The 17,658-nt window shown below is 43.0% G+C and overlaps 1 protein-coding gene and 1 pseudogene across 1 annotated transcript; both read right to left on the bottom strand.

The window, feature by feature from the left end:
* Nucleotides 1-14,629: 14,629 nt before the first annotated feature.
* Nucleotides 14,630-15,546, bottom strand: LOC123050086 (BTB/POZ and MATH domain-containing protein 2-like). Its single transcript, XM_044472930.1, has one exon. The coding sequence runs from the start codon at nucleotides 15,526-15,528 to the stop codon at nucleotides 14,746-14,748; it is 783 nt and encodes a 260-aa protein (XP_044328865.1). The 5' UTR covers nucleotides 15,529-15,546; the 3' UTR covers nucleotides 14,630-14,745.
* A 1,000-nt stretch (nucleotides 15,547-16,546) lies between these two features.
* Nucleotides 16,547-17,092, bottom strand: LOC123050085 (BTB/POZ and MATH domain-containing protein 2-like; annotated as a pseudogene).
* Between the last annotated feature and the right edge of the window lie 566 nt (nucleotides 17,093-17,658).

Raw genomic sequence — 17,658 nt, 5'->3', positions numbered from 1 at the left:
CCGCTGACGACGACCAGGAGTAGTTAGGAGGTCCCAGGCAGGAGGCCTTGCCTCTTCGATCGTTGCTACTTTTGTGCTAGCCTTCTTAAGGCAAAACTTGTTTAACTTATGTCTGTACTCAGATATTGTTGCTTCCGCTGACTCGTCTGTGATCGAGCACTTGTATTCGAGCCCTCGAGGCCCCTGGCTTGTATTATGATGCTTGTATGACTTATTTATGTTTTAGAGTTGTGTTGTGATATCTTCCCGTGAGTCCCTGATCTTGGTCGTACACATTTGCGTGCATGATTAGTGTACGGTCAAATCGGGGGCGTCACACCACTATGGAGACTGCATACATGGTTTGATCTTTTTCGTTACCGACTCGTAGCGCAGCGGGAAGTAGAGTCGATGACGATCGGCGGTGCAGATCCCCGCAGCTAGGATTTACAATCTCCCAACCGCGAGGATGTATACCCTCATCTGCTCCTCAGACAACCCTCCGGGAGGCGGTCGAACAGCCCCCCGGACGGTGTCGCGGACAGCCCTTCGGGAGGACCTTTGAAAGTCGAACGGTCACTCGGACAGCCCTTCGGGAGGACCTTCGAAACTTGGACGGTCACACGGACAGCCCTTCGGGAGGCACTCACGAACTAGGACCGAAACTACGACCTCTCTACAGAGTTGCACACATACAGTGTCATCTATCCGGCAGGGCTTCGCCGTCCAGAACTAGTTCCTGCCGGAACCCAGACAGCCTTACGGCTCTACGAAACTCTTTTCGTGGGAGGGAGAGAAGAAGCCAGATAATGCATGGCATGTGTATGAGAGCAAAGGATGAGTGTGGAGGGCTGCCCGTCCACCTCTATTTATAGGAAATCCCAAGGGGGTAGGGTAGTTTCACAAAAAACCCAAAATGCACATGAATGAAGTCCTTCCACAAGGACCTAGGAGTGAAACCAATGAACAAGAGGGTCCCCAAGGGGGGATACCCCATGTGGCCGGCCACACCCCCATGAGGGACCCAAAAAATGGCTCCTATCCATCCATGTCATCCCCAAGATTTTTGGAGCAAAGCCCCAAAAGGTGGCTTTCCATAAAGTAACCATAAAGCTGATTTTCACTATTCACGACGACATTTTTCAGCGTCTGATCGAACTGAAAATATTTATGTGGGCTAAGAACATTTCCAGTACCCACTAAAATGATTTTCAACGCGTTCCGAAACAATTCCGGTTTTAGTGATTTTCATCTGCGAAACGCATCTGAAGTGGCTCCGGCAGCTCCGGAACATTTCCGGTTTTTATCTCAGAAAATTCCAAAAAGCTTCCAGAATGATTCTGGCATCCTCCAAGAATTATCAGGCATGTGCCGAAACCAATTTGACTTAATGGTCTATCCCGAAACAACTTTTCGGTATCATCGAAACTTATCCGATGACCTCTCTCTGCGGTACGATCCGCTGTCCGAAACTTTTCGGTGTCCGAAACTTTTTCGGTGATTTTCTCTCAGTCCCTGTCTAGTATTCAGCAGATAGATGACCCTTAAGCATGTGACCCTATAGGTTCGGTGAAGTATAGACATGACCCGGAACCCCTTCCGATCAATGATCAACATCGGAGCCGTGGACACCCATATTGACCCCTATACCCACACGAATAAATATTCGAGTGAACCACCAGTTGCCATGTGTTATTCCTGTTGCTTCGCAATATGTTACAAATACCCGAGGTGAGACATGTTGGCATTCCCGTGGATCAACAACTTGTCCACTATGCTAGTTACCTCGTTACCAGTTTTGTTCTCTTTTCTCGTTTCGTGTTCCGGCATCCCCGTGATCAAATCACAATGTGTCTGGCCAGATGATGATGGACACCGTAACACCGAGAGGGCCCGAGTATATCTCTCCATCGTTGGAGGAGCAAATCCCAATCTCGAGCTATCAACTCACTTAACATACTTTCCCATGAACCCGTAAGCCGCCGTAATAGCCATCCAGTTACGGATGATGTTTAACAAACCCCAAAGTTCATGAAGCAAGCATGAAGAAACTCGATACTCTCATGGTCTAAGGAATGATGCAAAGATTAACTATCTCTGTGTTATAAACCATTAACTTGTGACGAATGTATCTCATAGCATAACATCAATTCGGGTCGATTTAACACAAATGTCCTTCCTGACATTGTGCCCTCAAAATTGCTTGGCATAGACATCCCCATGATTGGGAAAACATAATCATCATGCAACACTTGAGCTAGTCTTAGAGGCACGACTAGGAATACATTTTACCGTTTATTATTCCACGCGTGCATATGGGTTCTCCCAGAGCCTTTATGGATATACGGGCTCGGGAACCACAGCAGTTATAGCATGGAACATAAACATAATTATGAACAGGGAGATAATCAATAACATTTATTATTGCCTCTAGGGCATATCTCCTACAGACTCCCACTTGCACTAGAGACAATAATCTAGCTTACGCTAATGCACTTCACACCTGTGGCACACCGGTGTAAATATGCTTCGCTTGTGGTATAGCCTAATGTCCAGCGGATCTGATGACTTCAGTTCCGTGTGTATCTTTGCATGTCCTCGCGTTTTCACGTTTTCACAAAATTCATATTTTGTGTGGACTTGACTTTGTATGTATGTGAATCACAGGTCGAACCTGGATTCCTCAGACTGAGTTATGGAGCAACTACCTGCAGTAGTGTCCCATTGTCAAAAGCCATCTTGGAACTATACTAAGTTCATGAATGAACTATATGATTCAACATCTTCTTTGTCGCTTCTAAAGCGTCAACATACTTAGCCTTGTTATAGAATTCGCCACAGTAACTAGTTTGAACAAATTCCAACTAACTGTGCCACCACATTGTGTGTTACACAAAACCCTTAATTTAAATCGAAAATCGCATGGAGAAAAGATGAAGACTGTATCGATGTAACATTTTACAACGAACTCTTCATGATCTCTGCTTGCGAGAAAACCATGTCATCAGTGCTTACTCTAGTACTCTGTGACATCTTTCACTGTTGTCCCATGATCAGTAATTTGATCACTTTGGTATCCATACTCGCAACACCTTGGGAGTATCGGACATATCTGGTTGTTTTACATACCATGGAATACATGATTAATCCAAACACAAAAGTGTGTGGAATCTGCATCATGTATTTTACTCATCAGTGTTTTGGGACACCGAGTCTTGCAAAAACTCTTTCCATGTGACTTTGGCAAGAATCACTCCTTGGCGTTTTAAATGCTAAAAGGTTTTAGCATCTTGTCAATATGTATTCCTTGCTTAGCCCCATTAGGTAAATCTATCTCCATAGATCATCATGCCTAATATTGAGGCTATTTAGCCTAAGCACTTCATCGAAAAACTATTTTCAAATGAAGTCCTAATTCATGTCAAGAAATTTATTTCCAATTACCAATGTGCCAAGCACATAAGGTTTTTAGAAATATTATTACGCTCCCACTTACTTTCTTGAATTACAAGCATCTTCGTTACCCATTGATGAAGTCAAAACCCCTTTGACCATTTCATCAAAACACGAAGATTCCAACTCCATTTTGCTCTCTTCTGTCCATTGCTGGAACTCTGAAGTTTGCATACCAACTAGCATCCTCTGGATCGACAAATTACTTTGGACTGTATCATATACAAGTCCTAGCTTTCATTTCCATCAGATGGAAATCCTCTTATCATCCATGTTTCATATCTCATGATTGGAATATGTATTAATTGCTAGTTCAACCCGAACCGACTTTAAGCATCGCTACGATGAAAACAACCTCATCGTAGTCAACTCTTGAACTTGTTATTTCAACAAGTCAAGCTTTATGGATAAAACATTTTTATCCGTATCAGTTTTAAGTTCCATAAATATTCGTTAGACTCTAAGTCTTCCGAAAGGTGTATCAAGGTTTAAATCTTGAATCACTTATATGGAAATTAACTCGGGTTGTATTGGCATTTAGCCAATTCCGGAGTCAGGGCCCATCAACGCTTCCTTGTATATCGTAGGTATAATGTTGTCTAACAACAATATCTCGTTTGCGCACCTGAGAGGTTTGCACGAGCCTTGCCTACGTGGTTCAGCTGCAAGTTCGACCGAAGTTCATACATTTTACTGTAGAGACGTCCGTATCAGTCGCAGTAGGAAACTCTGGAATTACTTCCAAGGTCTCTTTCCTTTGATCTGATGACGTAGATACTGTTTATCTCGTCGAGTTGCACTATTCTCCCACTCACCTTTTTGAAAGAACCATTCTCTTTAAAAGCACACCGTTTCGCGGCAAAACTATTTGCCTCGGTATAGTGAGGGAGGAATACCCAACATTTTTGTATAACCTACAAAGTAGCACTTGTCTGATTTGGAATAGGTTTGTAACCTTTTACACAAGCCCCATATTCCAAATGTTAAGAAAAGATATAACATGGTTGGGCGTACCATACCATGGCTTCATTTCAACAGACCCGATGTAGCTCTTTTCAGTGTAAAAGCCGCAGTCTCTAAAGCATCACTTTAAAAGGGATAATGGCAAATTTATTTATGTCATCTTTGACCTTACCATGTCATAAATGGTTTGATTACATCTCCACGGACTTTCCACTTGCAGTGGTGTTCCGGGAGGTGCAAGTTATGAAACCCCTTTCACAACTCATCAGACATTCGCTAAACATGTAACTCAAATATTCCTTTGTGCAATCAAATTGCAGAAACATAATTTTCTTGTTACAATAACTTCTACTTCATTTTTGAGAACCTTTCGAATGATTTCAAAAGATCCAGACTTACGTCTCATCAAATAAATATCCATATATCTAGTTGAGTCATTTCTGAAGATAAATAAATCCACCACTAACAAGACTTATCGGACTACACACATCAAATGTATGATCACTAATAAGTTTGTTGTTCGTTCCTTATGGCCTGTGAACGGTATTTTAGTCACTTCATTCTTCGGAGGAAAGTTGCAAGTGTCAGATGATTCAAAATCAAAAAGACTTCAAAATCCATCATAATGGAATTTTCCATGCGGGTTCTCCAATGTGACCAAATGTAGTGCCACACTTGTGTGGTATTCTTTTAGTCTTGCGACATTTAGCGTCAGTGTTATGGATGTATCATATTACCATCAATATTCATAACATACGTCCCATCGATGATGGAAGTATGGCCCTTATGTTATTCATAATACTTAACAACAATTGTTGTTTTTATGAACAACTCTTTTGCAACAAACATTGTGCAATGGGCTAGAGTGTATGAAACTCTAAAATGAATTATGAAAGTAAACCCAGAGGTATTGTATTATTATCAATATTCATAACATACATCTCATTCATAATTAAAGTATGGCCCTTGTGTTATTCATAACATCAAACATAAAAAGTTCTCTTATGAACAACCTTCTTGCAAGATACCTTATGCAATGGGATAGAGTTTGTAAAACTCTAAATGAATTATGAAAATAAATACAGACGGCAATACACCGATGGAAGGTATAGTAACATTTACTATGTTCCCTGTGTATACCTTAACCTCATTTCTAGCTAGTCTTTCAGGCCATAGTAGTTCTTACATCGAGTTGCAACAGAATGCAATCGAGCGGGCATTTTTGTGATGAACTCACAATACCCAAGAATTAGTGATTAACATGTTTAACCATAATTCGCAAGAACTATATCTTTGACCAGCCTTCTATACATCAAAAACTTGTATGACATTCATACATGAGCTGGGTATTCCAGTCTTCTTTCCTTTTGCCTTTATACTTCTAACAGTTTAACTTTTAGTATTTCTCCTACTCTCAGAAGAATCACCCAACTTAAGAGTGGCATTAGCCCCGAACTTCCTAGGCGTGTAAGTCATACTAACACCCTTTGGGCACTTCCTTTCTCTTTAAGTTGTTGTTTTATTCACCTTTCATTATATGACAGGCGTTCTTCTGGATCCCTTTCCCAACAGTCAAATGCATAGTAAACACTTTTACTAATACTTGCAAACAAACATTGCTTTGTTTGTATCTGAAAATAATTTTCAGTTCCATGAATATCATATAACTATCCCAACTTTCGAAGTTTGGGTTTCATGGAAGCAAACATATTCCACTTGACCGTAACAGAATTCTAGCTTTTGGATCGAAGGATGAGAGTCACATGATCCATAGCATTAGCGGGAGGATACGGAAAGCATGCGATAGGACAAAGTCCTTCTCGGCACTTTTGAGGACTAGCCTCATATTATGTTACCAATCGTAAAGTTTTAACCAGATATTTAACAACTATTCAATTTTAATAGGGAAGGTGGAAATGCGAGCCATTATTCTACAACTATTATGCAAACCACACTTAGACAGTGTTCAAAATTAATTGCATTGAGAATTAAACATGTTAATTCAATAGTGCGCTCCCACTCAAATCAATATCTCTCAAAATTGATTGTGAGTGATACAAGACCCACATTTGAATTGTTCGCCATTTGTGTAACACCACTGATGACGAAAAATCTCAACCGGTAGGCCAACTTGCCAATCACATCTCTATGTGACTCTTGTTTATCTTTCGATGCGTGTGTTCCGAGCTCATGACGGTCATGCCTGAACGTCAAGACAACCAAGTGATCTCGCTGCGAGGTCTCAACTCACCCGCCTCACACTTCTCTAATCGTTCGTACCCGTGTGACACGGCGCACCCCGAAAAGATAGGTGCCGTGACGGTGCTACACTTGGGAGAACACTAACTACTTGGTATTTTTGTGAGAGAACACCCTAATAAAAAGAGACTACCGCGCAATCAAGAAGGGTGCATCATAAGGGATAAACATCTCAGGCAATTCATAATAGCATGATATGGTATAGCCCTTTCTGACGGAGAAGTATTTCATTTCTTCGTCTTCGGCATTCGTGTTGGTGTTCACCTTCGCGAAGATTGCCACCACCTTGTCGATGCACCAGATAATATTGCTATCTCCATAGCGTATAAAATTAATGCATTACTTAAGGTTGACACGCAGGTCATTAAAGTGCAATCATATGGCTCCAGCCATCATGCCGAATCATGACACGCAGGTCATGTTAATCAAATTACATCATATAGTCATCTCATACATAATCGAATTAGTATGAGCACTGCTATACCACATCACATGCACATCCTGCAAAACCAAGTTAGACGCCTCTAATCGGTTTATGCAAAATTTATTTTATGTGGCTTCTAAGGTTTTGACTTAAACCGCAGCGACCAACGTTCATCATCAAGTATGATAGTTCATGTCGCTAGATTAACTTTGCAGGGTGTATGAAGCACGAGACAATAAAATCTCGAACCCCATACTAAACTTCGTCATACGCATGACCCCCGTGCAGATCATATCTGCATTGCCCTGTCGTCTGCGAATTTCATCTTTCTTTTGACTACGGCAGAACCCAAAGAATTGATAGCACTTCCATGATCAATCAGGATCACGGATTGCCAGAACTTTGTCAAATTCCATCATGCTGTCTCGAGATTGAGCAAACGCAAATTCTAGGGAAGCAACAAGAACATCGGGTAACAGATTTCATCTGTCACCCGCATAAATAATTTTCAGCAATAGATCTCATCTACTACCTAATTATATTATGCAATACCCATACATCTCTATGTATTCTAGATGGCAACCTGCATCTACGCATAGCACAGCTCATGATGCCACTGAAGGGTAACGCAGCAGAAAACAAAAAAATTCCGACCTACGCACCAGCCCAGGACCACTATGGAGACTGCATACATGGTTTGATCTTTTTCATTACCGACTCGTAGCGCAGCGGGAAGTAGAGTCGATGACGATCGGCGGTGCAGATCCCCGCAGTAGAGTCGAAACTCGGACGGTCACACGGACAGCCCTTCGGGAGGCACTCATGAACTAAGACCGAAACTACGATCTCTCTACAGAGTTGCACACATACGGTGTCATCTATCCGGCAGGGCTTCGCCATCCAGAACTAGTTCCTGCCGGAACCCAGACAGCCTTACAGCTCTACGAAACTCTTTTCGTGGGAGGGAGAGAAGAAGCCAGATAATGCATGGCATGTGTATGAGCGCAAAGGATGAGTGTGGAGGGCTGCCCCTCCACCTCTATTTATAGGAAATCCCAAGGGGGTAGGGTAGTTTCACAAAAAACCCAAAATGCACATGAATGAAGTCCTTCCACAAGGACCTAGGAGTGAAACCAATGAACAAGAGGGTCCCCAAGGGGGGATACCCCATGTGGCCGGCCACACCCCCATGAGGGGCCCAAAAAATGGCTCCTATCCATCCATGTCATCCCCAAGATCTTTTGGAGCAAAGCCCCAAAAGGTGGCTTTCCATAAAGTCACCGTAAAGCTGATTTTCACTATTCACGACGACATTTTTCTGCGTCTGATCGAACTGAAAATATTTATGTGGGCTAAGAACATTTCCATTACCCACTAAAATGATTTTCAACTCGTTCCGAAACAATTCCGGTTTTAGTGATTTTCATCTGCGAAACGCATCTGAAGTGGCTCCGGCAGCTCCGGAACATTTCCGGTTTTTATCTCAGAAAATTCCAAAAAGCTTCCAGAATGATTCTGGCATCCTCCAAGAATTATCAGGCATGTGCCGAAACCAATTTGACTTAATGGTGTATCCCGAAACAACTTTTCGGTATCATCGAAACTTATCCGATAACCTCTCTCTGCGGTACGATTCTGCTGTCCGAAACTTTTCGGTGTCCGAAACTTTTTCGGTGATTTTCTCTCAGTCCCTGTCTAGTATTCAGCACATAGATGACCCTTAAGCGTGTGACCCTATAGGTTCGGTGAAGTATAGACATGACCCGGAACCCCTTCCGATCAATGATCAACATCGGAGCCGTGGACACCCATATTGACCCCTATACCCACACGAATAAATATTCGAGTGAACCTCCAGTTGCCGTGTGCTATTCCTATTGCTTTGCGATATGTTACAAATACCCGAGGTGAGACATGTTGGCATTCCCGTGGATCAACAACTTGTCCACTATGCTAGTTACCTCGTTACCGGTTTTGTTCTCTTTTCTCGTTTCGTGTTCCGGCATCCCCGTGATCAAATCACAAAGTGTCTGGCCAGACGATGATGGACACCGTAACACCGAGAGGGCCCGAGTATATCTCTCCATCGTCGGAGGAGCAAATCCCAATCTCGAGCTATCAAGTCACTTAACATACTTTCCCATGAACCCGTAAGCCGCCGCCGTAATAGCCATCCAGTTACGGATGACGTTTAACAAACCCCAAAGTTCATGAAGCAAGCATGAAGAAACTCGATACTCTCATGGTCTAAGGAATTATGCAAACATTAACTATCTCTGTGTTATAAACCATTAACTTGTGACGAATGTATCTCATAGCATAACATCAATTCGGGTCGATTCAACACAAATGTCCTTCCTGACATTGTGCCCTCAAAATTGCTTCGCATAGACATGCCCATGATTGGGAAAACATAATCATCATGCAACACTTGAGCTAGTCTTAGAGGCACGACTAGGAATACATTTTACCGTTTATTATTCCACGCGTGCATATGGGTTCTCCCAGAGCCTTTATGGATATACTGGCTCGGGAACCACATCAGTTATAGCATGGAACATAAACATAATTATGAACAGGGAGATAATCAATAACATTTATTATTGCCTCTAGGGCATATCTCCTACACTCTTCATGTTTTTGTATTTCGCCTTTTTATTTTTTATTTGTGTGAGAAGACATGTTTTGGCTGTGTGCATCTTAGTAATGCAGAGGCCGGGTGTAATGCTTAAATCTCTTAAGTAATAAAGCGCCCCTTTTCGAAAAATAAAATGAACATACTCCCTCCGTTCAAATATATAAGACGTAATACATTTTTAAAGGTTGCCTTTAACTACCAGTTACAGCAATAATAAATGACATGATTATCAAAAACTATCCTATACGCGAAAGTTCTATTGATATACCTATTAAATCTTATGTCTGGTATATTATAAATCTTATCAATGGTCAAAGACAACCTCAAACAGTGTATTAGGGCATCTCCAACACGAACCATCAAACCGCCTGGAACCGTTCCGACCGCCCGGTCTGAATGTGTTTTGCCATCCAAAATGGTCATGTATCCGTCTGCTTGCTAGTCCGGACGTTTTTGCCCCGCAAACCAGAAGCAAACCAGGTAGGGGTGTCTGGACCGTTGTCACGCATGCCTCCCATAACTTGGCCTCACCCAAAACCCTCTCCCTCGCCCGCGCCTATTCCTGCCCGAAGCGCCTATTCCCGCCCGGTCTGCATTGACGTCGGCCTAGGGCATACATGGCCTCTCACTGGCATCGGCATTGAAGTGGCCCGCTGGCCAAGGGCGCCACCCGTGCCACGTCCTTGCTGTCCACGCCTATTCAGTGCCAGAGTGATGTTACTGGATGGGACGGGAGGGGACGGATATCTACCGCGCTTGATCAATGCATGTCCATCTATGTGCCGTCATTTAACATGCACGTCGGCCTAAAAACTAACTCTGGCTCCCTCGCATTGACACCCCCGGACGTCTGGCCTCGTCGGTATGCGCTATTTAAAGGCACCCATCTCCATGCTCGAACCACAGCACACCAAATCTGCTCCACCTTATCCTCCCATGCACCACATCCGCCATGACCACGAGCGGAAACGCATTGTGCGAGAGCCTCTCAATGGAGCAGAAGCTCGAAGTGGCTCCCCTTGCGGCTGCCTGGCAGATCCTTCGTGCAAGAAGAATAGAGCCTCTTAATGGTGTTATCGTACATCCACGTTGATGGAGACTTCAACCCACGAAGGGTAACGGTTGCGCGAGTCCACGGAGGGCTCCACCCACGAAGGTTCCACGAAGAAGCAACCTTGTTTATTCCATCATGGCCTACGCCCACGAAGGACTAGCCTCACTCGGGTAGATCTTTATGAAGTAGGCGAGCTCCCTGCCCTTACAAACTCCTTGGTTCAACTCCACAATCTCTTGGAGGCTCCCAAGTGACACCTAACCAATCTAGGAGACACCACTCTCCAAAAGGTAATAGACGGCGTTGTTGAAGATAAACTCCTTGCTCTTGTGCTTCAAATGATAGTCTCCCCAACACTCAAACACTCTCTCACAAATTTGGCTTTGGTAGATGAGAGGATTGAATGGAAAGCAACTTGGGAAAGACTAGAAATCAAGGTTCAAATGGTTGCATTGGAATTTCTTGATCTCAACACATGATTAGGTGGTTCTCTTCTTAGAAAATGAGTACTGGAAGTTGTGCTTCGTTATAATGGCTCTCTTAGAGAGTAGGTGGTGGTGGAGGGGTATAAATAGGCAGCACCAAAAATCCAACTGTTACAAGCCTTTGACCCAACTCGGTGACACCAACGTGAAAATCTCGGTGAGATCGACTAGTGTAAAAGACTTGACCGTTAGGCTTTTCAGCGAGATCGAACAGAACATCTCGGTGAGACCGAAGTGCAATGGTTAGGTGAAGACCTCGTTTTGGAAATTCCGATCGGTTCATCTCAATGATGCCGAAATGAAGCGGCTTCATTACAGAAACTTGGTCAGGCTATCTCGGTGAGACCGAGATACATTTCGGTTGTACCGAAGTGTTAGGGTTTCGCGTGTGGCGGTGTATGGAATCATCTCGGTGGGTCCGGATGGGAACTTTTTGGTGGGACCGAGATGCACATTTAGGGTTTTGGATAGGAGTGAAGTGGAGAAGTAGTTGAGGATTTTGGAGCAATACCACTAAGCACTTGAGCAATTGAGTCATTATTGAAACCCCATCCCCTTTTAATAGTATTGGCTTTTCTATGGACTCAATGTGATCTTGGATCACTTAACCAAAAATATAGAGTCTTGAAGCTTTGCCAATCTTTGTCCTTAGCATTTTGAGGGGTCCACATTTACTAGCCCTTGCCGTGTCAATCATTGATCTTCTCTAAAATCTGTCATCAATAAGCATTAGATCAACGACTTATATGTTGTTATTAATTATCAAAACCATCCGGGGATTAGTTGCACTTTCACAAGTGTGCTTGCCACTTTTCATACGAAACCGAATATGATGCTTCGTCGGTGAAAAAAAAACAAAAATAAGTGAAACATTTGGAGGTAACATTTGTCGTTCAAATTGTTCTTTTTGCACAGATCAAAATACTTAAGCTTTCGTCCTAAAAATTTGCAGGTAAGGTTTTGGTGTGACAATGAACACATTAAAAAAACAATTTTTTTACATTTGCAAAAAAACATTTTTGGTGGGAAGGAGCATATACTCTCAAGAGCAGAATTGGATTTCCGTAAAATAGAGTAACATGATATGTTACCATCACATAAGGCTTTCCAACGTAAAATGAGTCTACAAAGTAATGAATGATGATACTGAAAGTGCCTTGGAGCACTCGGCGACTACGCCCACTGGAATCGCTCCCATTCAATCGTCTTGAGATCCCAGCCACTATATTAAGGTCGTATGTATTAGATGAATTTGCACCATGTATAGATTTCCAGCGTTTTCGTATAAACGAACTCCACGCGCTATCTGCAACAACTACCAACGCCCACCAAACCCAGCATCAATTCAATGCACCCCCGCTCCTCATCCTCCCATTACTGCCCTTCCCCTCCTTCCCCACAACCCAGGACACCTGATTCTTCCCATCGAGCTTGCCATGACCGGCGACCCTGTGCTGCCATGGCCGGCGACACCACGTCCTCCATGGAACCAAGTCTTGCGTTCTGAAGGCCAGTGACAACGTGTGTGTGTGTGGAGAAAGCCAGGTAGCCGTCGTTGCTGTGCTTATCACGTTCTGGCACCGCGTCTGCCCTAGGCGCCGACTCCATGTTCTGCGTTCCGGCGGCCAGCGACAACATCGCTGCCGGCACCGCTTCCTAGCAAACCTCGTCCGCGTCACGGTCATCCCCGTCGCCATAAAACTCGGTATGGCCATGCTCCGCCTCGGCAACGGTGCCATGTACACCGTGCTCGCCCTGCTCGTCGTGGGCTTCATGCTCGTCGTGGCCGGCGTCCTGGACCTTGGCTTGCGCATGGCTCGCGTGCACCGAGTCTCCGACCCTGCCCCCGCTTGATAGCCAAGAATGTGATGTCAATCCACTTTGCCTCAGCTGAGCTAGCTCGCATGTGACACAAGTACACAACAGATTCGTGGGGGCCTAATAAATGTGATTCAATGTATACCAGCAAGTATCTACTGCGTATAGGTTCAAAGCAAAATTAAACTGCATTTATAGAAGCCATCCCGAGACAAAAACGTACTCCCTCCGTCTAGGTGAGTAAGTCATCTTAGGTTGTGCACCATGACCAAGGAGGAGAGGAAAATGAGAGACTTTAATGTTTATTTGCTAATTAATAGCATTGCATGCAATGAGCTAACCACTGCATGTCGTGTTTGGTAGTCTCAAGTCAATAAAAGCATGCACACCCCTCATCTCTTATTGGTTGATATGTCAAGAAACAAGAAACGAGATAGAAGTTAATGCACCGCGCCTAAGTGTTTTGGGATTATTTGGTTTTTCGTAAGATGACTTACACACCTAGACGGAGGGAGTACGTGTGGATTTCAGGGGGGGTGAGCTCCCACGAGCTCCTCGTCCGCGTCCATGATGATACCTATGTTATCACATCTATGACACTAGTACTCACTATGCATGTTACCAATCTAAGTTACTCCCCATTATGACAAGCCTAATATTGCACTCTCTCCGATTTATATTAATTGTCAAATCAACAACAATTAATATGGATCAAAGGGAGAAGCATATTCACTCATGTTCAGATAATCATACCTCCTTTGCTCCTAAATACTAGAAACAACAATTACGGAAGAAAACCGCCAGAGTCAGTAGTGAGAGTTGGCAAACGCCCATTTACTCGCATCAGTTTTTAACATCCATTAGATTGAATCATTTCACAAATCAGCACCGTTCAAGATATGCATCGTTTAGATTTCTGTCATGTGCAGAGCAATTTCGAAACATTATTGAAGACCCTTCTTTTTCTTTCAAACTTTGTTTACATATGTGTGTGAGTGTGTCTAGTAATATGAACGAACTTAATGATAATAAGAGGACTTCTGACAGTTTGATTTTTTGGGGGGCTTAAAATAGAACAAATTCTCTTTATTTTGGTAAACTAAAATATGAACTACAATCGTGTAAAACTGGTTACTCTAGAATTGTCTAAAATAGAATGTATTTGAAGTTACCGGTGATACAGTAAAGCATGATGTACTATGTAAATACATAAACTGGTTACTCTTTAATTTGAAGTTACTGGTGATACACTCAAGAAGTTACCGGTGATACACTCAAGAATTATTCCACAAGGTTCATTAGTTAAATTTTGGACAGTTGTACTACTATAATACATGAATAATATTCTCACTACAATAAATTCAATCATACAGCAAAAATCTGAATAAACTAAATAATAAAGTGCACGGCCAACAGAGCATTATCTTGCAGTTTATACTGCCAACGAATGAGCTAAACACTCCCTTAGAGGAAAGGTTAACTACTTTTTTCATCAAATAAGAGTTATGCAGTGAACAAGTAATCAAACTGATACGGTAAAAACAGCATCAAAATGCAAAGAAGAAACATCACAATATCACGGTAAAAAGTCATAGGTAACCAAGGATGATGGATAGAAACTAGCAGTCTGCATAACTAGTTGCACATATGGCAATTTGAGCTCTGAACCGGACTAGCCACTACGGGACACCATGTCTAATAACTCCTTCATGACCAAAGGACAGCTTGCTACCAAATGCTTGAAACCATCAGTTGCCATGGCAGCTTGCAGAACATTACGTGGAGCCATAAACTCAATGCAAGCTTCTTTGAGATCCTTGCAATGGTGTTGCTCTGCTAAAACTAATGTTGTTGCAACAGTCTCTACGTCAATGCACTCAGACAATTTACTTTCACACATCACCTTTAGCCTATCCAATCCATATCGATCCGAGGCAACTTGCAGATGATGCAGTTTTGCAGGTTTGCTTTCTTTGTAGTGCTCATCGACTAGCATGGAATCTGTGTATATGAAGTGAAGAAGAGCCTCAAAGATTTCAGGGTCGATGTCGTCGATTTTGATGCACTGTGTTTCCTTCTCCTTCATGGGACCAAAGAGCTCCGCCTTGAAAACCAGAAACCATGCAGCCAATAAGCATCTGTGAGCATTGAACAATTGGCCACCCACACTGAATGTCACATCTGCTCCCTGGCCATCCTTCCACATTTGGCAGAGCTGGTCTTGCAGATTCGATTGCGGAACGACTACATTATTCCTCTTAACTTCCGTGCGAGATTCTTTTACCACTGTGAGGACACAGCGTATAATCAAGTAGCCATTGTTGGCCTGCGACAATGATTTCAGCTTCGGCTTCTCAATGAATTTTCTGTAGCCCCTATATTTTTTTGTCCCAGAAAAGACATGGTCTACCTCATCGAATGCAGTTATTTGGGCCTTACCGTCTTTCTCCAGCATGTTTAAGGTGATCTTAGTCCTCACATATTGCGCGTCTTTCGCTTGGGTGACATGTTGGAGTATAAGTCTTTTTAGAGATTCCACTAGAAACTACATACAGATGTATATATAAATACTTTAGAGTATAGAGTCACTTATTTTGCTTCATATATAGTCCATAGTGGAATCTCTAGAAATATTTATATTAAGGAACGGAGGGAGTAATAAACTTAACAACGGAGAACACTGACGCATCATATATATACTCTCGCAATTTAATACTATACTGCAAGTAATCAGCCAGCACTCTCTTAATAAAGTGAACCATGATTATGTTACTTAGTAACATGAATTATGCCTTGAAGTAGATAAAAGTTGTCATCTGCATACATGCATTGTAATATACTTCATCACGTAGCAAAAATCTGAGGTCTGTTTTGAAACTGTCTCCACATTTTTACTGCAAGTCTGCAACTAATCTGCCACATGCTCTCTAAAAAACCCGAGATAACAACAATGTTAGTTACTATCATAATTATGTATTTAAGTAGTAATAAAGATTATATGATATAAAAATGGCATTACAAAGCGTCCATGGATGCATCATAACATCATGGTAACACATGCATATTATAATGTACTCCCTCTTTTCTGGTTTATAGGGCTCAATTTAAAAATCTCACCAACCAAGATAGATGGTGAGTGGTGGAATACTTTTTGTAGTTTGCAAAAACACCTAATTAATACTCTTGTTTTCCTCAAAAAATTATGTTTATCAATGCATTAATTGTAATGCATGCATGCATAAAGTACATGCATTGGTCAATTTTCTCTTAATACTTGCATGCAATGATTTAATGCACTTTGAAATCTAAACATGTGATGGAAAACAACCAAATTGAGCCTTATAAAATGGAAAAACTAAAATTTTAAGATAAGCCCTATAAACCGAAAAGAAGGGAGTAGATAACTGAACATGGCTAACAAAAATCTAGTACCCTGCATAAACATAATTAAGCACATGATCATCTGTCCACTGTCCTCTAAACTATTCACCATGGGACACCTTGTCCAATATATCCTTCATGACGGAAGGACAAGTTGCTACCAAATCCTTGAATCCATCAGTTGCCATGACAGCACGTAGGACTTTAGGTGGAGCCATGAACTCAACGCAAGCCTATAGGACATCCTTGCAACCGTGTTTCTCTGCTAAAACCAGGGTCGTTGCAACCGTCTGCACGTCAATGCTTTCACACAGTTTGCGTGCACAAAGCACCTTCAACCTGTCCAATCTAAACCGATCCGCCGCAACCAGCAATTGCTGTAGTCTCGCAGTTCTGCCTTCTTCGTAATGCTCGTTGTCATCTGGCAAGGAATCTGTGTAGACAAAGTGAAGTAGCCCCTCGAAGCTTGAAGGCTCAATGTCTTCAATATTGATGCATTGTGTTGCCGTCTGCTTTGTCGGGCCAGAGAGTTCCGCCTTGAAGACCGGAGACCGTGCAGCCAACAAGCATCTGTGGGCTTTGAACGATTGGTCACGAACAATGAATGTGGCGTCTGCTCCTTGTCCACCCTTCCACATCTGCTGGAGATGGCCTGCCAGATCCGGCTGCGGAAGCAAGAATAGTTTGTTCCTGTTAACCACAACGTCGGGCTCTGTGATGACGGTGAGATCGCACCTTATGGTCAGGGAGTGGCCACCGCTGTCGCCGGCTGACGGTTCCAGCTTCGATTTCTCGACTAATTTGAAGTAGCCCCAGCAGTCACTTTTGGGCGAGAAGACATGCTCGATCGCGCCATGGTTGGTTAGCGATGCCCCGCCATCTTTCTCCAGCATGTTGAAGGTGAACCTGGCTCTCACATCCTGAGCTGGGTCGACACAAAATAAATTGGCCGAAGCATGGTTGAAACTATTTGGGCGAAACCCGATGACCCAGTTGTGGCCGCTGACGCTGAATCGGCTCGAGCGAACATACCTGTGGGCGCCCGTGCGGTCGAAAAGAGGGAAACTGGGCATCTCGAAATCGTGAGTCGCGGTGAAGCTCTCCGCGAGGCATCGCAACGATGTGCGGTTTCTAGCAATGGCGGAAGAAAATCGCCGGACCGTGGGCACTCGTATCATCATGCGCTTCATCGGGAATCACGTAC

This window comes from Triticum aestivum, chromosome 2D (genome assembly GCF_018294505.1).
Source record: "Triticum aestivum cultivar Chinese Spring chromosome 2D, IWGSC CS RefSeq v2.1, whole genome shotgun sequence".
Lineage (NCBI taxonomy): Eukaryota > Viridiplantae > Streptophyta > Magnoliopsida > Poales > Poaceae > Triticum > Triticum aestivum.
Note: the sequence above shows the minus strand (reverse complement) of the source record. Positions and strands in the feature narration are given on the sequence as shown.

What these genes read in the sequence shown, in the direction of transcription:
- LOC123050086 (XM_044472930.1), bottom strand. Translation starts at nt 15,528, where the DNA reads ATGCTGGAGAAAGACGGTAAGGCCCAAATAACTGCATTCGATGAGGTA.